Source organism: Cyphomyrmex costatus, unplaced genomic scaffold (assembly GCF_001594065.2).
Source record: "Cyphomyrmex costatus isolate MS0001 unplaced genomic scaffold, Ccosl1.0 scaffold297, whole genome shotgun sequence".
Lineage (NCBI taxonomy): Eukaryota > Metazoa > Arthropoda > Insecta > Hymenoptera > Formicidae > Cyphomyrmex > Cyphomyrmex costatus.
This window is the reverse complement of record NW_017277093.1, coordinates 164,580-187,770: the sequence shown is the minus strand read 5'-3', so window position 1 is coordinate 187,770 and position 23,191 is coordinate 164,580. Positions and strand designations below refer to the sequence as shown.

Below are 23,191 nucleotides of genomic sequence, written 5' to 3'. Positions count from 1 at the left end.
AAAACTGTTAAATTGGTAGATAATTTAACTCGTGATATTATTAAGGTAGTTTCGTAGAGTAGCGTTTCAAGACCGAAAAACTGTTCGGCGCGCGGTTTAAAAGATTACATACGTAATAAATAAATTCACACGAAATTATAATAACACCTAAAGATCGAGCTAAAGATCCAAGCTCGACGTTAAAGAAAATGTTGTAAGTTTGATCTTTTCTGACAATTCTGCAAGTACTGTAATTTTTATTTTGTATATACATGGCAATTACGAATTTTGTAATCATTAATACTGTATATTTCTTTTCCGCATTTTTGTATATAGTAAAGAGTACCGTATACATAAATGTAAGGTGATTTAGGATAGTGCAGGTATAACTTGGGACAGTATATAACTTTTGTTAAATTCACTCGTGGCATCCATCCATATGGGTCATTAAAGAAAAATTAAAATTTAAACTTTTTTTAGAGATACTCATATAGGTGGCTATCACGATTGAATTTAACAAAAGTACATGCTGCTCCAAGTCACTTACATTTACGGTAGTAATATTATGAAACTTGCTGATACACACAACTACACTGTTTTGCTGCGACAAGATCCTTTTTCTTCGTGTATTCGGTGAAATGTAATAATTAACACGGTTGTACTATCATGACATACTCCATCGCCACTTAAATTATTATAAAAAATAGGTAATATGACCCGTGAGGCGGATTCCGGTTTTGGCTGAAATGGCACGGAAGTTCCTTTGATTTATGTCCGGTTGTAACGAGGAAGAGAGAAGAGCGGCAGCTGCGAAAAAATAATTCTTCCGCTCATCGCGCCGCGTGCGCAGCTTCAACCGTGACATAAATCACAGCAAAGCCGCGCCGTCTCTCACACCTCGCGATGGCGGACGGATGATGCGGAATTACCGAGCTGCACTTTGTAATATTAAAAGTCCGGATAATGTATCACTATTAAAATGTAGCAGCCTGAAGTTACGTCTTGACGGCAGCTGCAAGTAAATTTTTGTTTCCGTGCTAAGCCGTCGGAGATACTATTTTCGCGTTTAAATAGTAGAAGAAATTACAGTTATACATTTTATGTCTTGCTCTCACATTTATTTTTGAATAATGCGTGATATTTATCATTATTAAACATTCACCCTGCCAGATTATTGTTTTGCCGATCTTAATTCTGCAAAGCGTGATTTATTACGAGTGAATTTTCTCGGCGTAATTATAATTACGGTGTATATATTTACAGACGTAATTATTATTACTTAAACTTGACATTTTATTTGTGGTTTTCTTCTGATTAAAAACTAGAAAGAAAGATATATAATTTAATTTTGCTATTCTTTCCTATAATCTGTGACAACTTTGAAATATCATAAGAACATGTATTTTACAAACTGCACTCTTTTAAAAAATATTGCCGTTCAGCAGAATCGACTATTGCGGAGCGGGTTAGTGGTTGCTGCTATTGGATGATCTAAAAAAATACATCAATAGCAAAATGAGCACTTACGAATCCGCTCCATAATAGTTGAGTCTGCTGAACGCGACCATTGTTTATCTATTTCTGTTTTTATGTGAAAACTACAAGTAAATAATAAAATTTTGCTGAATATAACAACGAAAAATGGACTTTATGGTGGCTCGGGATAAGAGTGTCTTTCAGTTTTTAAACACTACTACCGCGTCTCCTGATTAATATAAGTCCTAATTGAGTCACGTTATAAAAAAACATGCAAGTTCATAACAGATACATTTCAAAGTTTATCTGCATCTGTATGTTGATTACATTGAATCTGCTGACTATTCTATTATGTCTGTTTTTTGCTCCAGGCTGATAGTCAATATTTTGAACGCGCAAATATTCGTAGTTTGGATTTATTTAGTTACTTGGATTTCTTGTCGAGAATGGACATATTCGCATTCTAAAGAATAAATATTTATATGTATAAACAGGAACCGAGAGCGCGCGCGGTGTGCAGTGGGCGTCGTTGATAAAATAAATTAAGCTCGTTAGATCTTGCTCAGAGAATCAACGAGGACGACTCGGTAGTCGGTTTGCAGGTCGCGTTTGCTTTAAACCTTCGCAAGCGGAATTAACTGTCAGGCAACGCCCACTTCGTGGTTTTACCAAGCCGCTCAGCGAGGCTTAATTTGGCCACGCCGAATAACAAGGTGGCGAATAATCCTGTACTAGGTCAATATAAAACCAGCCAGCTCTTGTAACACGATGCATTCAAGGTACAAAATGTAGAGTATCGTTTACAATCAAAATGCGTGTAAATTGTGGACGTCTGAATTATGCGCGTTTTCATGAAAAACTGACGTATACAGTTATCTATATATTAATACATAACGGACAATGAGGAAAAAGTAACAATAGAATATCGTTGCTTATTATCACGTGCGATATATAAAAAATGTGTAATGTAACTACTCTATAAAGTATTTAATATAATTTTTATATAAATATATAAAATTATATATATAGTATATATTACTTATTCAGCCAATAGAGTTTAAATTGTTTAAAATATGTAACAAATTAATTATTATAAATTAATATATTAAAAGCATTATACACATTGTATAAATAAAATACCTTTAAAAATATGTACAAACATGATGTTATTAACTAATAGTGTACAGCTTTCTAACATTTTATTTTAATTATACTATTAATGATTAACATATATTAATAATTAATTTTATTATTATTATTATTATTTCCATTATATTATTTTATTTCCACTTTGCAGGTTGGATTTCTAACTCTGCTTGTACTACACAGAAGCGTTATTGACTCGTGTAAATAAAAGCGGAATAAACGCTCTTAGCAAAGGTAGAAGCGAAAGCATGAAGCGAACGCATAAAGCAAAAGGATATCCGACATTTCGTATGAATAATCTTTTGCTTTTCCTACAAAGCATTTGCTTTCTGTTGTATACTTGTAAGCACCATCATTCTCGGAACTAGCATCAATAACGCAACCGCACAGCGTATATAGAATTACAATGAACAAATCGGTAATCTTTACCACATTCATGTATTTTCACAGAATTTTCTGTAATTCTTCAATCACGTAGCAATAAATTAACTTCAAAAATAAACAAACAACAATAATATCTTTACGCATTATTAATGTGTTCACTTCGATAAATAAAAGCAAAAACGTATGTATTTATTATTCGCTTTATGACCTACTTCTTTTAATTATGAGCCGCTCGATGTGCTGCATAATAACAGTATTTTGTATGCGTAACATTTTAAAATATTTCATTGTAATAATCTGCAAATTCAAGTATTTTACATTATATCTTTTCTTTTTTAATTATCGTAGTCTTGGATGAAGAAATCAATTTAAAACAATTAAAAATTAAACTGCTATGAGATATCATTTTGGTTCAGACATTCGAATAAACGATTGCTCTGTACAGCTTGTCATGAGAGAACTAGATGAATGTTTTGCCATATCGTAATTCTTGTTATCGATTCGCGTCATATACGGAAACTGCACGATAAAACACTCAAATACTGAGGCGTAAAACATACTTCAAACTACGAACCATCGATCTCCTCTCGCAATTTTTCTGCCGCTTAATCCCATGCAATCCCATGATGCAATATAAACCACTCTGCAAGATTAAACCGAATATCGAGTAGTTTAATCCGTACATTTCGAACGATCATAGTAGAAACGACGACTAATACATGTTTGATAAATAAAGAAGATATGTTTCATTTATTATTCAAATAGAAAGATATAATCTTTATTTGTTGTATATACTAGTTAAACACATCAATGTTCTAAAACTGATATTCAGATGTCTAGAGCCTTGACGCTACGTATTGTTTCGTTCAAGCTATGTTATCCACAAAATGTCAATATTGGTAAATCAGTTCAGTTATTGGTTTGGTATTGATAATGCTGAAGCAGATCTCGACTTTTTCCAAATAAACGAAAATCGTATTTAATTCGTTTGGAAATCGTAAGTATCGAAAGTAGAGGAAAGTAGAGGGAAACTATGAACACCTAAAAAAAATTAAATAAAACTGATAATTACTTATTTATTAATATAAGTCTTTATTTAAAAGAGAGATACTCTGGTTATTTGGTTTTAAAATATACAATAATGAACATTTATGTATTATCAATATAAACTATAATTTTAAATAAAAAACAGAGCCCTTGCTGTTCGGAATTATTCGCCGCGCGCCGTCATGCGGAGCAATGCCCAGGCGGGGTTTCGTTTAAAGTTACAGTTTATCAATAATATATAAATGATTGTAGTTTAACCCCCTTTGTATTACGATTTAAGTCCCGACAGCGCGACCGTGCGTGCTAGCTACAATCAAAGCAAAGTCGATCACGTATCGAGCGTAAACTGATCGTGTTTATGTTTGGCCCGATCTACGTAACACGAGCTTAATCCATGTTTATTATGTTTGTATCGAAAAACGTACCGTGGTCCTCACTCGTAGTTCTTGTGTTTGACCCAAAATCTTTACAAATCTCACTGTCTCGCACAATATTGGTAAACAGGTTAAAGTCAATATATCCTTCGAATAAAGACTTCTATAAATAATCGAGAACTTTATTTAACTTTTTCTTTAAATATTCACAATTCCTCCATTCTTTCCTACATCAAAATTATCGAAAATATATAACGGTATTCAGCTTAAACAGCGTGTATGTTCTCTATGGTCACAAGTTATATTACGGCAGTAAGCATATATCCAACTATCTGAATACGAGAAATAGCAGGTTACCACTACTCTGATATACTACAATAATATCGTTTGCGTTTACCCTGTATTCGCAATTCCTCCATTTTACTGTATATCCAGAATTGATTGGAGGATTATCATTACAAAGCGTTCTAAAGATTTATAACAGATCAACTATACGGAATTATGGTAACAGAAGAAAAACAAATAACATAAACAATTCTTATATCTTGTCAAAGTTTAGTTGTATTTATGTTGTATTTATATTATTTAGATTGATATATCATAATCGGATTTGACGATTTGTTTTGTGATTCAATTCTAATAAACTATAAGGATGAATTTTTAGCTTTATGTATTTAATTGCTGAGAACTCTAAAATATATCAAAACGTACAATCGTTTATGACATCATTAATCTAATAAAGGAGAAAAATATTTTTGTATTACTATATTTGCGCTTTTTAACTACATTGTACTGTCATACTTTGTTAAATTTATCGTGTCTTATGTTCACAAAAATCCGCGATGAGATAGATTTATATAATATATCAGAAACTATTATCTGTTTCTATTATTGCCTATTATCTCTTTTATAAATCATTCTGTTATCTCGCTATAAATCATTCTAGCAGCTATTTAATTTTTTAATTTAATTATTTTTAAATTAAACTAAAAAACTAATAGCAGAGTTTGTATCAATTTTAACGATTTTAATAAATTAGATATGTAGTTGTTAAGATATTGATGTGAAATACCGCTTAAATTGACAGGAATATTCACGTAATCCTCCTCATCTCCCATGTCGTGTTCAAGATGGCCGATGGCATGATGAACTTCTCGTATATATGCCATCGGCAATTTACATTTCCGTGACGACAGGTCTCCAAAGATCCTCAAGAGCGTTTAACGGTTTAATGTTATTCGCTGGACAGCAGCGCGCGCGCAGCACAGCGGGCATCTCAAAGGGTTAAAAGTTTGAGATTACCGAGAGCACCCCGTACCGAGTTTCCTGGGAGTTTCCGTAAAGCAACCAGGTGCAAACAGATTTGATCGTCTCGAATGCACGGAACTCTCGGGACCTCGGGGCGAAAACAGTACTCTTTCGACTTAGATACCGTAAGTTTTGCGCGGAACGTAATAAACCGGGGGCGATCGATGAGCAAGTTTTCAATTCTTCGATTGCAGGACCCTTCGATTTTAAGTTTACTTTCGCGAAGAGAAAGAATCACCCATCGATATCTCACGTCAATTTTATTTGTTTATCGATCTTAACTTTACGTTTCTGAATGCGTTTCTTTCTATCTAACGTTGATTGAAGGGACAATGGATAAAAGATTCATATAGCGTGGTTGCGCGATATTTGATAGCACTTTTTTGTTCCTTTGCCTTTGCGGTAATATCACTTTGAGAGAATGAGTTTCGAAGCAAAAAGTTATGACAAAATCAATATCGATATGTGTTTCTCATCTTTCTTTTTTACAAAGCATTGCAAAGGCAAAATGGTTGTTTAACCGAGGAAAAAATTCTTGTATGTATCATTATTCATATGGTATATTCACGGAATAGGTAAAAAAAAGCAAAATAGGTCAAAAAAAGCAAATAGAGAGATAAAGAAAAAAAATGTCACTTACCCAGCTGACAACGATCTCCACCTCTTCCGAGAGGACACTGGCATCTCTGTCTGAATGTTCCTTGCTTTCGTCTGAGGTTCACGGTATTGCCCTCAAGATCCACGGCTCCGTCGTCGTCGTCATCGTCGTCGTCGTTGTCGTCGTCGTCGTCGTCGTCATCGTCGTCGTCGTCGTCGTCTTCGATCACTACGTCGACTTCATCTCCACGAGATTGCTCGATATAACAATTTCCAGCCGGTCCGCAATCCAAGGAGCATGCTGGCTCAGTGCTCACGATGCTCTCCATCGTGGATGGCAGTTTTTGCTCCAGATTTGGGCCCTGAATATCCACGGGAACAAGAAATGTCATCACCGGTTTCATATTGAATTGCTTCGTATTGGTTTACACGTATAAAAGTTTAACATTGAAAAGAAACTATAAATCTAAGAAAGGAAAACCAATTTTCTTCTTATATGTCTATTTACGTTATATGCGTTTATAATTAAACAAAGTAATTGCGTCATTGTAAATTTTTAACTATTTATTTTTAATTACTCTTTCAATACGGGTACATGTCTCATTGTAGAATCAGATTTCTTAATTAAATCATTCGAAAATATTCATAAAACCACATTTAACACACTGTAAGGTACCATATTTATCATAATTAACCTATCTGCATTAATACAAGCGTAATTTTCCCGCAGGGATGACTGATTCGCATAGTCATTTGGGCTTAGCAAACCTGTGAATCCAAGCTCAATACACTGCGGACACACTCATATACATAGTGCATCTACGCATTAAGCATACGATACACATACACACACGCACGCATTTACGACACACCCGCGCATTTATGAATAATAATGACTGAGTGAATAATTAAAAGAAAGTAAAAGCAAACATATTTTAACGCAAAGAATAATTGGAGACTCGATGATGTGCGTTAAAAAATGTTATTAAATTAGTACACTGCATAAACTTTAAAAAAAAACAAAAAACAACTTAATTTAGTGAAAAATAAATGTCATATCAACTTATATTTTAAATAAGAAAATTTTAAACAAGATTGACACGCTTGAACAAAAAGGAAGTTAAAGAAAGTTTTGTGAAAACGTGTTTTCCGCATAGTTTCGAGCATAACAACGTAAGGAAAGTACACGACTTTAGTAAGCAACCAAAGAGAAGAGAATATTATTTATGGGTTGACCCGCTTTCTGACATCCGCCTCATCACTTATTGATCCTTCTGCTCGCTGTTGTCGATTCGAGGCCAAGAAATTTTCAGAAATAATGGGGTAGCCTGCTGCATGTTAAGAAAGCTGCAGCGGATGTGAAGTACCTGTTGCACGTCTCATGTTTTTTATTTGAGGAGGCTTTTGAATAAAGATTGTCCTAGAAGCTGCGAACCTTACGCTTAATGCCAAGAGACTTACCAAATATTAAATAAATTTATTTATCTATTTGTGGAAAAGAAAATTAACCCCAGAAAAAGAATGGAATTCATATTACATTGGTTTGGTCAAACAGCGTGTTAATTTGATATCATCAAAATTTCTGTATCAATTCCATTTTATTAAATTTTAATAACATGTCCCGTAATCAATCACAATATTAATATTCATTTGCAATTTCGGTTAATTTCTATCAGCTGATATATATATTTTAGTAAAATTATAACATTATCTCTTACATCGATAGTTATCATCTTTAATTTAATTTTGCTCGTCATGACGAAAGAAAATTTTCAATATTTAAAAAGAGTGAATACATATTATTATAATACAACGTAAGAGACAAGAGAGAGAAAGAGAGAGAGAGACAAAGTCTTATGTCATATTGTTTAATATCAACAATCGTTCGGATCGAATCCTTATAATCATACAAAACTTCATGTCCTTTAGAGATGTACTGGAAATTAATTCTAGCTCAAAGGAAGATTCCTCAGAGAACATTTGTGCCCGATTTCGTAATCACTATTTCTATACCTGCCACATAGACATCCATTTATGTTCCTTTATGGAATGTTCTATTCTGGAGTGCTTAACCCAAAGACAATGTTCGATCGATTTTCTCCAGTTTAATACGGACGGTGATGGCACGTGGACACATCCATCAATTAGATTCGCAGTTAGTGCGAATTCTGCGATATTGACAATTCCTTTATATAATATAGAGTATTTGCTCTACATCAATAGAACGAAGTTTGAATTCGTATTCACGTGTCAATTAGTCAAATCTCATAGTATATATAAATATGCATTTGTATATATACATATGTATGTACATACGTATATAATATGTGTATTTATATATATATATATATCAATATTATATTTGCCACTTCAAGCAATTGCATTTTTTATTTTATTTCTCAATTTGCTTCAAGAAATATTAATAATAGAGAAGAAAGTGTATTATGGCACGCAATTTATATTTTATACAATAACATGGTTAAAATAATTAATATTTAAATTTTGAAATTTAACGATTGCATTTATCAAAGTGTTACTCAATCGATTCTAGATTCAAACATTTATTACTTGAGATGTTATTTATAAAAATGTGACGACATTGAAAATGACTCAAAGAGAAATAGGGCTGGTAATGTAACCTTCCTTAGAAATACATTTTCAAAAAGTGTTCTTGTTTAAAAAACAATATTTACAAAATAAAAATATTTACAAAAAAAAAAGTAAAATACTTAAACACAATTTATTGCAGAATACATGCAAACGCATATGTTTTTCTGTATATAGAGTACAGCTAAGTATTTATTAAAAATCTATAGTACATATAACATAAACTGTAAAAAAACAGTAGAGCTACAAATTTTTATGGAATAATTATTTTAATTTAAAAACCTCGAAAAAGAGATCATCAGCAATTAACACGCTTAAATACATTAACAAAATGCCATAGTATTGCTTAACTTTGCAAAATTCGAAATAAAATGTTAAATACGTATATTCATGTAATAATATTCTCAAGTTTAAGAAGAATAAGTATAATGTGTAATTACCAACACGTGACAATTAAAAAAAAAAAATATTATATTGTATATAAAAGTAAGCAGGGCTATTAAAATTTAAGTCCCGTTATTATCACGTTAACATTAATCGTGGACTTAGTTTGCGTAATAAAATAGTAGCCCCCTGACATCGTCTTATCGTACTTTTATTGTAGATCAAAGACCTTAGATTTTTCACATAGAATATCCCTCTGAAATCCTACATAACAAATGATCGTAGAACAACATGCAAACACTTACGGAGCAATACGACAAGCTAACCCAGAAAATATGGCGAATAATGTTACCTGAGACGTGGCGTGCAGCTCGATCCGATCCGCGTTCGCCTCGTTTATCTTCGTCGTGTTCACGGAGGAGTTCTCTGCTGGGGCATCCAGATGTATCGTGAAGGTTGCACCGCGTATATAAAGAATATCTTCGACCGCATCTTCGTCATCTACGTTGTCCGCGTTCACCTCGTCGCTCTCGTCAACGAGGTCGCCGAGTTCGCTCGTCGATGGCGATGTCGAGTTGAGTTCTATAACGAAATAGCCGTTCATTCTGTTAGAAAAACTGTCGGGCACAAGTTTGGAATATTGAATAAGCCGCGAGATAACACCGTTGTCTGTTAGAATCGCTTTTATAGAAAATTGACATCGACAAATTGTCGAATTTCAAGAATTTCTGTCATTGTTGCCTCTTTTTCGCTATTCCAATTAATTCTTGTTGTAGGGGTGCCTGTTAATTGTGGGAATTATATTTACTGACAGCTTTATGCCGCATGGCAGTTACAATAATTGTAACATAATATTATCTTTGTTAATATTATAATTTTCTTCTAAATATTAATTTGTATACAAACAAATATATGTGTTGTATATCATTAATTTGTCAAAAAATTAATCTCTGTTTATTTAACAATTAATCATTATTGAAACATTTAACATTTCAATTACGACTGTGCCATTTCTAACCCATCTGATAGTTTTTCTTTTCTAGCTAATTTGAATTTGCATGGAGCTTTAGATTTTTGTGACATTTCATATATAGTTTTAAATAATTATAAGTAATTGTACTGTTATGGTGACAACTTTTCCTCTTAAAAAACCAGAAAATCATTTACCTCAAACCATAATTGGGTTTAATTTAATCCCGCGCGCGTTCTAATTTAAAATTCTAACATAAAATCTATAAATAGATTAAATATATGCATAAAAAGATTAAACATATTAAACAAGAAAAAAGACTTTACGAATAATTACTTAACAAAAGACAGTTATGAATTTTTATGCCTTAATTCAATCTCGACTTCAATCTTCAAATTCACTTTATCTAGCTATCAAAACCAGACGGTAACTAATTATTCATTACAGCGCGTACCGTGAAAGTGCAGTTTTTCCATCCCATTTGATGACAAATTGCTCTATTAATTCAAAAAGAAAATAGAATATTAACGAAGCTTGACGCGTTCGTCATATTGCATCTATAATTTAAAATAACTTAACGTGGCAGTAGTTAAATGAGCCATTAATTGAAATTGGTATAATTTCGCTGAATTCAGATTCGTCTGCACACGAACCTTGCGTTTATTAAATGTAAATAAACGAAACGCTGCAGTTGGTACAAGAGCTCGGCGTGTTCGCAATATCAGCAATAAATTGAATTGAAGAGGAAAAGGTAACATGGATTCTATCTATGTAATATGCAGTATAGATTAATATATTTAGCGACATCAGAATTTCAAAAAATATTAAGAACGAAATGGGGTGTGTTTCTCTTAGCATCCTTCTCTTTTACCAATTTCTCTTTTACAAAACTTTACGCTGAATTCGCGACACATTCGTTAAGATCCCACGAACTGTTGCACAGCACGACCAGTTCACTGCACATGCAACTGGCGCGACGGCGGCGGCGGCGGCGGCGATGGCGGCGGCACCGAGGTGCAGGGTCGTTAAGAACTTATCCGTTGGTCACACATGAGTTTCCACGTGTACGGTACACACGAGTAGTTATGTTGGCAGGGTAGTGGATAGCGCTCCTCGAGTTCCTTGAACGCTGACCGAAACTCGCTTACATCGCTATGTGTCATAGATGAGAGAGATAGAGAGAGAGTAACGGCGAGGACCAAAGCCCAGCATTGGATCGCTCGAGGCAAGGCACACGATACCGAACTTTAGGTGCTTACGCTTGCAGGTCGCCCTATCGGTGTAAGCCTCGCACAACTACGTGTGCCGCATCGGAAATTCGTGTATAGCGTTAATTTGGTTATTACCGGGCTTGCGGAATAATAACGCCGAGCCAGAGAACGTAACCAGCGAGGGCGGTGGCGGCAGTATCGAAAGTCACCATCGAAACGAGAAATGCATAGGGTGTATAGAGATCGATGCCACCCAGATAACGCAGGTTTCAGGCTTCGTATTGGATTTCGTTTTTGGGGAGAATTCATTTGCGCCGACCGTGGGCACAAACTGCAGTGTTGCGCGCGCTCCATAACACCATGCTTTTGGAGCAAAAAGCGATCGGTGATTCCGTAGATATACTTGAAACAGTTGGTCAGTAACTTCTTGAATATGTAACATAATATTCTTCATGAATAAAACCAACAAGTTTGTCGCCCTTGCCAGTTCACGACCTGTTCGAAAAGTTGTGACGCATCGCATGTATGAAAAAGTATGTTCAAAAATTTTTCGAACAATGTGTTATTGTGTTTACGATGTTGCAACTCCAAAATTTTCTATGCATCGTATACATAATAAATTGTTCGAAAATGTTTGAACATACTTACATGTGTGCAGCTATTCTTGACATCGTTTGGAGGATATATTATTTATTGAAGTATCGTCGCTTTGATGTTTTAAGTTCTCGCTTTCTTAATTCTTTCAAACGCTTATTGATCTAATAATATTGAAAATAACAATAATTAATTGTTATACACAATAAACATATATTTAATATTAAAATATATAGCTCAATTTATAAATACAGATTATTATTTGTGTAAACACCACAATGGCGTTTGCAAACAATTGCAGCAAATATATTCAATAGTAACTACTTCGTTCGAAAGTTACAATCTTTCAAGAGGACACTCAACCATTTCTTTTCAACAAGATTTTCTTGTGTGCCAAAGCTTCTGCCACGATACTTACCAGTGCCAGTGGATCAAGTGGCGAGCGAGCTCCGGCATTTAATCCCCAGGCATTTAAAATTTAATGGGTCTGTCGTATACGAAGCTTCCACTACCAGGTGGACGCCTCTTGAACTTGCTCAAATTCAAAAGCCTTTGACGCCAGCTATTTTTATTCAAATGACGCCTGATAGACCTTAATTGATGCTAATCCGAATTTTATCGATTCATAAAATGTGCCGTGTCTTGAAACGTAGAGAGAATGCAATATTGTCGACAAAATAAGAAAAATGTACAAAATGCAGTTTAGATAAGGATTATCTTCAATATATATATTATATGTAAAGTGTTTTTATATGTATATATCATAATATATCAAATTAGTGTTTCCAAATTGAATTTATTTAAACCCTCCTTTTCTATCACTTTCGTTAAAATTAACCCAATTTATTGGATAAAATTTAAATAACATTAAAATATATAAAAATATATAAAAGTGTATAAGAATGAATAAAATGTATAAACTGAAATAAAAATGAAAACTTATGGCAGAAATCCCACATTTTATCACGATAAGAAATACAATTTTCGATGAGATAAATCATATTAAGTTTTAAACTATAATAAAATATTATCAATAATATGTATTATAACATTTTTTATAAAATATAATTGTAAATATATATATATATATATCACTAAATTGTAATTAAAAATAAATGTTTACAAGAAATATATTAAAAAATTATAATAATAAAACATATTTAAATATTACAACGTACATAGCATGGACGACCTACATATGCATGAACGCGCATCACGGTAATACTGAAATAGAATCTATTACAGGAACTCACTTTATAATAGTCGCGACAAACAATATGTGTTTTTAAGTTATGTTGAGTATGACACATTGCTTACTTAGAGTGATAATTGTTTAAGATGTAGAAAAATATGTGTCTTTTATTATATAATTTATATCTATAGAAGTACAATTTATCGATAAAATAACTTACGATTATAAAATAATTTACGATTTACGGTCATTTAGTTCAAAGATTGAAAACAGATCGAGATAGTGCAAATAAAATAGATTAAAATGGATTAATTTTAAATGATTCAAGATTTAAAATGAAAAAAAAACATTACATTTTTAATAAGATATTTACTCACACTAAAAAAAAGACTACGATTAAATTATAAGAATAAATTGCATTTATCACGACCAACAAAATTTATAACAATCAGATCTTATTACTGCGAGAATGTCAGTTCAATCAGAAATTACAATCCTGGATTTGCGCGGTGCAAAAATCGCTGGCGAAATGTTGATTTTCGCGAATTAAGGTTGAAACGACTCTTGAATTCAAAATGAAGCTCGAAATGCATTTCGAGCATTACGCCTCGCAACGCGGAAGGAGGCGAAAGCAAAATTGCACATAGCTGCTAACGGTGTGCAGTACTGGGGTATCCACCATATTTAAAAAGCCTTAAGAGTCCGAAGCAGCAGGCAATCGTTGGAATATTTCTGAAACTTCGACAATTCTGATTGTACGGAACGCATTGCCGAGTTAATTTAAAAAGGATGCTCGTTGTGAAGCGCGTTTACAAGACCGGCCGTAATAACGTTATTAAAAGGAAGGACGATCAAAACGATCGAGAGACGTCAATATTACACAAACGAACGAACTATTAGCAATCAATATTAATGTTAATAACTCTTATGTTGTGTTCATATGGCATTGTACATCTCTATAAAGAGAATTTCAAATTTAATAATTGTTTGAGATAACAAGGTTTTGTAAAAAATATTATTTTAATTTTTAAATACTTGAGATACTATTTATCTTGTGAAATAAATTTGTCATAATTAATTAGAACAATTTCACAAATTTAACATTTAAATCTTTAATCAAAATTTGTTTATTTATTGTTAAATGTAAAGGCAAATATAGAAAAGTATTTATTAGATGTTTCATTTGATTTAAATAAGATTATTATTATTTTTTTATCATAAAAAATCAGTTTTTTGTTTTTGATGAAGAAGTAAATTTTAATTATATAAAATATTGTGATTTAGGCTTTGTAAATATTTGGTACCTACTTGAATAATACTATGTTATATGTACAATGATATCGCTAATGAATTACGTACATATCGAGCGCAATGGAAAGCTAATATTAGTATACATATTTGAATCAGCATAATAACAAGTATTGGTCAAATCGTATAGTTCATCATACTGCATGTAAATAGATAAATGGATAAATCAATACAAAGAGAGAGAGAGAGAGAGAGAGAGAGAGAGAGATTTTAATACAATAACAAGAGATAATAACTAATATTATATATTATATTATAATAATAAAGATAACAAAAAAGATAAAAAAAAACAGAACAGAGAGAAAAAGAATCAACAAAACTTAAAATAAGACAAATATTAAAAAAATATAATTTTTAATTCCTTACTGCAATTTTTATAAAATAAAAGTAAAATAACGCTTACATTTAATATTTGATTAGTAGTGCTAATATTATTATAACGTACCATTTAATAAATTTGTATTAATTTAAATATTAAAGACAACGTAACACAGTTATATAGATTTATCTTTGGACGTTATCTTTGGACATAGTTTAAGAAGATAAATTTAATTATCCGTAATATGATTTATTGTTGGTTCTAATTTTATTAGAAATATGAATCATGAATTAAAGAGAATTTAAGGTATAATATAAAAGAAAAAGCTCACAATATTGAATAACAATTGATAATGTAAAAATGACAAATATGAATCGAATGCGGTTATTGGAGCGCAGTAATAATTCAAATATAACAATTTAGCTCAGTAATGAAATTAATGTTATTAATATGATTAATGTTAAGAATCTAATTTTAATTTAATATTACTTTATAAATTAAATTAAGCATAAATTTTGAAAGTCGTTAATTCATGAATTATTAAATTTTTGTAATAAGTATTCATATTCACTATCGTTGATTAGTGGTAAACATTTATAGTTTTAGTAGAGTAATATAGTAGTATACTACATCAATGTCTATTTCGCAAATATTCCTCGTGTTCCTTGGGAAATCCCTGGAAAATCGTGTTAATCTCAGCAATACTCCTAACGATCTGTCATATGTGGATTTTCCCAAGTTTTCGAAAAAAAACTTTATTAGTACTAAAACTTTTGATCACTTCACGCTCTGATTAAGAAAACTTTCAGAAAATCAATTTTATGAAAAATTATGTACATTTTATTATCTCTTTCTACTTTTCTATAAAAGAAAAACTTATTGTTTATTTTTTGATCATCACGTGATATCTTATTGTTATGTTTCGAGGACATTTTGCTTATTCAAAGTAGAACCTAATATATATATAGTATAAATATATATTGTTGTTATTAAAAATTGCTAAGGTGTCATAATGATATTTTACGTATATTAGTCTAAAATGCATAAAAAATTACTAATGTTATAGGACTTTTCAAACTTGTGTTTACCGATCAAGATTCTAAATAGGCAAACATCCATGATTTTCCTAATTTCAGTACATATGAAAAAACAAGTGAGAGAAAGACAATAAATAAATTATTTATTTATATTATTTCATTCTTCCTACTTCTTAATTTCTTATTGAATACATTTTTATAAACCTTTCTCTGATATACATATAAGGAGATATATGTAAAAAAATGGGTTTTTTTCTTATTATTTTTGATGACAGCTTGACCTCGACATCGGGTCGACATACGAATTATTTTCACACACAGGCACAAAGAGTTTAATAATTGCAGTTTATTTAAAAATGTTTTATTCCAACCACCTCTCTCTCTTGTTGACAATTTAACTTTACATATGTATGAAGCCGTGAAAAGCTCGTGCGTGTAAGTTTATACAGTTATACAAAATAATAAAGTGTAACTTATTTTAAAATTTTTCATGAGCCATCATAAATAGCCTCACAACCTATCACAATCCATACTTTAGGTATCTCTGGTTCACTTTTTAAATAAAAGATAAAGAAAAGAATAATCCATTAGTTTAATAATTAAAAAATTCATGTTAAAAATGAAAAAATATTGTTCAATTTAAAAGTAAAAGTTCAATTTAAAAGTTGTAGAGAAAGATTTAATGGAATTAGGTAGTAATATATTTGAAAATAAAACATTAAATAGATCGATCTATTTACCATTAGGTAAACGGTAATCTATTGACTGATTATGCAGTCAATCAACCAAAGAAACGATATGAATATCTATAATGAAATTAATGATGATTAATAATGATGAAATTAATGATGATTAATCATACATTTACATTTGATAAAACTTGCTAATTACCATGATATTAATGTCGACTTAACCTACCGCAAAAACTAATTTATCGTACATGTGTAATATATTGCCATAATTTCATAGACACAATTTAATAAGTATAGATTCTATTGCGGATTAATTAAAAGGTGATCAGGAAAAATGTACATTAATTTTATGTGTGAGTGTATAAAACTGTGTTTTTAAAAATTTTGTCCATAAATGAGACATAATTTTACTGTTTAATAAGTAATGAAATTACTTGCAATTGAAGAATTGCTAATTTATTGTTTTCGTATTAATTATAAAAGCGATTAATTAAAAATGAGAGACATTTGATTATTAACTTAAAATTTGACTTTTTTAAAATTTAAAATTCTTGATTCTAACTGTATGTACTATGTGTATATATAGGTACAGAATATCTGACAATTAATGATTAAACTCTTGCATAGAGGCAAAATATATTGAATTGAGTGGAAAAGTTCTCTATTTTGCAATTTTCGCAGGCAAATGGACATACTTTCATTTGGAAATCTTTATTAATTAATATCTCGTTAACTATCACTCGTGTGTGTATGTGTATTGCAGATAGACTAAACTGAATAGAAAAGTCCTCTACCATTTTGCAATTTTCGCAATAGTTGACGGTCAAGAGAGCGAATACGCGCTTATTCGGAAATAATTTAGAAATTAATATCTCGTCAACCACTGCAAAAATTGCAAAATGATACAAGACTTTTCTATTCAGTTTGGTCCATTCTATTTCTATGCGAGAATTTGATCATTAATTATCAGCTACTCTGTATATGGTCTTCGTAATAAAGAATTCTTTAAATAAAAATAGTGTGGAATAATTCTTTAAATAGTTGAAGATTTTTTGAAATTATTACATCAAAGGTCAGAAGAAGCCACAGAATGATGACTAAGTTTTATATGATACATAAGTATTTTCTTGGTCAAAGGAAGATAAACTTTTCTTTAAGTAAATATTATGTATAAAAGAAATATCTCGTTCAAGTTATCTATTCAAAGTAAAAATCGAAGAAGGGAAAATTTTTATTTATATTTTATGATCTTTTTTCTCAATATATATTAATTTTTTCTTTAAAAACATTTTTCACATTTTAAACTTCTCTTTAATATAAATTATAATTTGTTTACTTTACTTTCGTATTTAGTACATATTCTTACGCGGAACAATACAAAGAAATATACGTGAAATAATAAATCGATTAACAGAAAATCTATTACTTAAAATATTATGTACATTTCGTTTATTAATAATGCGTGTATACACAAGATTTATTCATTTAACATACATATGTATTTATATTATGCATAGTACTAAAAATTTCGATTATTTATTTTCAAACAGTCCCCGGTCCACATTAAGTCATAACTAGCTATTAATTCAGTTTTATAAATCACATTATTTAGAATAGTATGAATATAAAGTATTGTAAGGTAAATGTACCGGTTATTGGACAGTTAAGGAATTGCACGACGAAATTATTTATTTAAACTTTAGAAACATTAAAATTTTAGTTTATTACACATGCTTAGTAAGAATGGATGTTTTCTGAAACTAAATCCATTATCAAATATGTTATTTGCGTTTATTATAAATTGTATTTAGTCATAAATATAATATGATTCAAATGTCCTAATTATTGGACAAAAAATGTTGCGTGTCTCAGTGTCCACAAAAGTATGACCCAATTATTTGGACAAATAATAAGCAATTTTTTTATTATAGAAGAGAATCGCATTTTACTTACTTATCATTCAAGATTGTACAAAAAAGTTTATTGAAATTGTAATTAGTAAAGTTTTATGTAAAGTTTTATATGTAATATATACAAAATATGTTTGCAGTAGACAGGTACGCTAAGGAATGTCCAATAATTGATACACGCATATGTATGTGTGAATGTCCTAATAAATGGACGATTGTCCATAAACGAAATTTTTTTTTCAAAAGTATCATTTTTAATATGGATAAATTATATAATACTTAATTTCTAAATAATATGAAAAATTGCTTAAAAATATTTATTTAGAGTAACACATATCATCAAAAGCTTAATATTTAAAATTGTCACAATTTGTCCAACAATTGGGTCATGTCCACGAACTGGTACATTTACCTTATATAGTAATTAACGTAGAGTGCATTTAAATCATTAGAGTAATATAACGTTTTAGAATGATAAATCGATATACGGTCTTAGCACTTGTTTTTGCGGCGTTTAGTGCTCAATTGTGTAAGATCACAAATCATCACGTTACCACTTACTTATTGATATTCGAACTAAGATATTGTACTAAATACAAAATGCAATCGTGATAGACGGTAAAAGATAATAACAGTTTCATATCTTTTATAATAAATGGTTATTATTGTATAATTTACGATTCATAAACATAAAATGAAAACGATAATTCTTTATCGAAGTGTATATTTCATACGATTTACTTTGATGTAGAAATGACGAACAATGAAGAATCAGTGTTATAACTTATTGTCTGTGACTGATATTTAAGTAATAATTATTTTTGAAAAAAATTTTTATTGTTATTTGATTCGAATTTATTTTATGCAAAATGCATTAATCTCTTCTCATCTATTAAAATATAATTTGTTTTCTATTTTTCGATTAATGGTACAATGTAATCATCTGATCAAGTAATCAACTAACGATAAATCATGTATCGAACCTTTATTAATAATTAATTTGTAATTCAATAAACCAAAGTTTTGATATTTATTTTGTGCAATACTTTATAGCGACACAGAACTCGATTCACACATATTTGAATTAAACGTTTCGTTGCGGTGACAAACTGACATATGCTCGATATTTATTTTTATAGGTAAACCGATAATTACATGGCTTTTCGCCGACGGCACTTTCCTTCCCCTGGGTACGAGCTTGATGAGGTGGGAGTATCCCGAGGTTATAAAAACCCAACGACGGGGAAGCTAACGTACTCATCATCACCGATTTAATTAAATAAACGAACCATATCCGCTTCATCGCATCGCATCTTAGGTTTCGAGAGTGCTGTTCAAGTAATCAGACTAAAAGATTTTTCTCATTTAATTAATATCCTAATTCAAAAGGGCAACTTCCGATATAGCTAATGAAATGAGACGTTATTGAGATGTTGGTCGGTCAACGTCTTAGGTACGTTAAGTGTAATATCAGCGTAATATTTGTAAACTTGTAATATTCGCAGTGTGCTTATTCGCGTGGCTTAACCCTTTTAGACTTGATTTCATCGAAACCTTAATAATAATTTTTTTAAAATTCAATTCAAGGACAATTTAATAAAAAATTCATAACAAACAATGAATTTTTTTTTTAAATGTTGACTATTTTATCAATATATATATTCCCAAGTGGGAACAGAATACCATAAACCAGCATTGACTTCTGGCAACGTACCGATTATGTACTGAAAAACGGATTTCGTTTTTCAGTATTAGTTCTATATTGGGCCAGTATTAAATAAACAACATTATGGTACTATTCCAGCGTGTGAATCGGTATCGAATAATAATACCGAGCTAGTATATTATTAGTAGATCTTCTTTATGATATCTATATAGAAATTAATAAAGAAATGTCTTTACATATCAGTACAGGAACAGTATATTGCTGATATATCATCGATATCATATTCGTACTGAAATTGACAGAAGAAGTATGTCAAGCAACAATACCGAAACAGTACATTGCTGGTAGACTTTCAGTACCGCATCTATGTACATTGAAATTGTCAAAAGTAACTTATCGGGTATCAGCATTGAAACGGTACATTGCCAACGGATTATCTGTGCCATATTTGTATAGAAATTGGCAAAAAGAACATGTCAAGCCACTGTACCGAACCAGTACATTGCCGGTAGATTTTCAGTACCGCATCTATATTGAAATTGTCAAAAGTAACATATCGGGTGTCAGAATTGAAACGGTAAATTACCAGCGGATTATCTGTGCCATATTTGTATAGAAATTGGTGAATTGAACTCGTCCTTTGTCTCCTAGTAACCAAAATTTTATTGAACGAACTATAATCTCTGAATTACATCTATAAAAGTCAATGATTTTCCCGTTTCGAGAATCAGGTAATTTTTTTAATCATGATTATTTTTTAATTATTTTTACAGTTAACTTAAAACATCTCATGCTTTTGACTGTGAAAAACGTATCTGTTACGATTGATTTACATTTGCTGTGATAAATTTATTTTAATATAAGAGAAGTAGTACGGATTTTTTATACAATACTAGTACTGTGTGTGTTATAATATTATTAATACAGAATCAGTACTGGTACTTACCGAGAGAAGTCAGCATCCCTAAATGTGAATTTTGATAAAATCATTATTGCATTCGTTTGTCCACTGTTGGTCCACGTTTGTCCACCCATTATTTTCGTTTGTCCACCCTATTATTATTATATTTTTCATAATAATGAAAAATAATCACTTGGGGGTACTACAATCTTTTTTTGTGTATAACTTTTCTTTGGAGGGTGGACAAATGAAAATAACGGGTGGACAAACGTGGACAAACGGTGGACAAATGATTTTACCAAAATTCGCATTTAGGGGTGCCGACTTGTCAGAGCTGCTCTGAGAAGTCGGCATCCCTAAATGTGAATTTTGATAAAATCATTATTGCATTCGTTTGTCCACTGTTTGTCCACGTTTGTCCACCCCTTATTTTCGTTTGTCCAACCTATTATTATTATATTTTTCATAATAATGAAAAATAATCACTTGGGGGTACTACAATTTTTTTTTTGTATAACTTTTTTTTGGAGGGTGGACAAATGAAAATAACGGGTGAACAAACGTGGACAAACAGTGGACAAACGAATGCAATAATGATTTTATCAAAATTCACATTTAGGGATGCTGACTTCTCATTGTTAGTACTGCTGCAGCATTATGATTCGGTAACCATTTTTGGTATATTATTGTTACTGCATTAGGTACAATATGTGTACTGATTTTCGGTATTATTGTGGTACTGTAATCCCGTATTGTAACACCGTACTATAATGGTACCGACGTTTAGAAACATTACGACACCGTAATCCCGTACCATAAGAGTACTGTATTTCGAGTCTTGGCCCGTTGCTATCAACCCAGTATTACATCAGTACAATACCAATACTGGCATCCGATATCACGCCAGTACTGAATACTAAAAGTTGGTACTGGGCCAGTATCTCGCCGGTATTCAATTCCCACTTGGGTTATTACATACTTATTTGTACATCTGATTTTATAATTAGTTGATGTCAATAAAATCAAATAATTTTAACGGATAATATCTTCAAATTTGATATATATTATAATACTATATACAGGATCTGAAGGAGTTGTTATACATGACTTGTTATAATTATTGACAAATCGGTTGATTAAAAACGCACTCTGTCTTTGATCAACGGTTTGATTTTCGAATTGATAAAAGTTCGATTAATTGATTTAAGTTCGTCCTCTTGTCTATTAATCATTTAATTCATTATCTATTATATCGTTGTACGAATTGTACTTAAGTTACCTTAGCATGGTGGTTTAGTGCGTTGACGAGAAGTTGAATCCCATTTCCTGAATTGTCTAGAGTCTCTGACTAAACTGTCTAGACTGTTAAGCATTGGCAATGAGCCTGCTGTCTCATGACGTCTAATCTGATTTGTGATATTGCATGCGGCATACCACTGTGGTGTCTCACTTAAATTATAGCAATTAGTATAGTCGAGTCAATTCAAAATTTATTTTTGTTTGTATTTTGAATGAGAGGTTTAAATTTGACATATGAATTTAGCTCACTCAAATTTCTGATAAACAGCTTGAACGCTAAAATCAAGAATAAAACATTAAATTGGCATCTAGTTAGTATATTTAATATGGATATATGTCTTATTTAAATTTTTATTAGTGGAAGTGCTAATTTGATTACAAAATATTCTAAATTTGATTTCTGGACGAGTCCTTGGATACAATTCGATCAGATCTATCTTCTTCCATTTAGAGCTTAACTTCTTGCTCGGAGTTACTATCTCGACTTATTCGTCGATGTGCAGGCTTATCTAATAGAATATGGTATAATAGTCTATATCATAGACTTTATAAATGAGAGAGTGCCATTGTGTGGCGAAAGGCTTTTATTGATAATTTCGTACGCGATTAATACTTATTCACGAATATTTTTTACAAATGAGAGTGGATACGTTAAGAGAAATTAGAAGCCAAGAAATTAATTTAACCAACATTTGTTTTTATTTTCAATATCGAGAAATAATATAAACATGCAAAATAAATAATTTAAAATTGTGTTTAAAAAGCTATTAGCAACTTTTGTTAATAAAAT

At 31.1% G+C, this 23,191-nt stretch overlaps 1 protein-coding gene across 1 annotated transcript in view; it reads right to left on the bottom strand.

Annotated features, from left to right (window-relative positions):
* Positions 1-23,191, bottom strand: part of LOC108775310 (EGF like, fibronectin type III and laminin G domains protein pikachurin) — a 105,024-nt gene that overhangs the window by 60,070 nt on the left and 21,763 nt on the right. Inside the window, exons 3-4 of the mRNA XM_018541639.1 lie at positions 9,655-9,884; positions 6,355-6,673 (exon numbers count right to left, since the gene is read on the bottom strand). Of these exons, the coding sequence (XP_018397141.1) occupies positions 6,355-6,673; positions 9,655-9,884 (549 nt within the window). The remainder of the gene's footprint in view (positions 1-6,354; positions 6,674-9,654; positions 9,885-23,191) is intronic.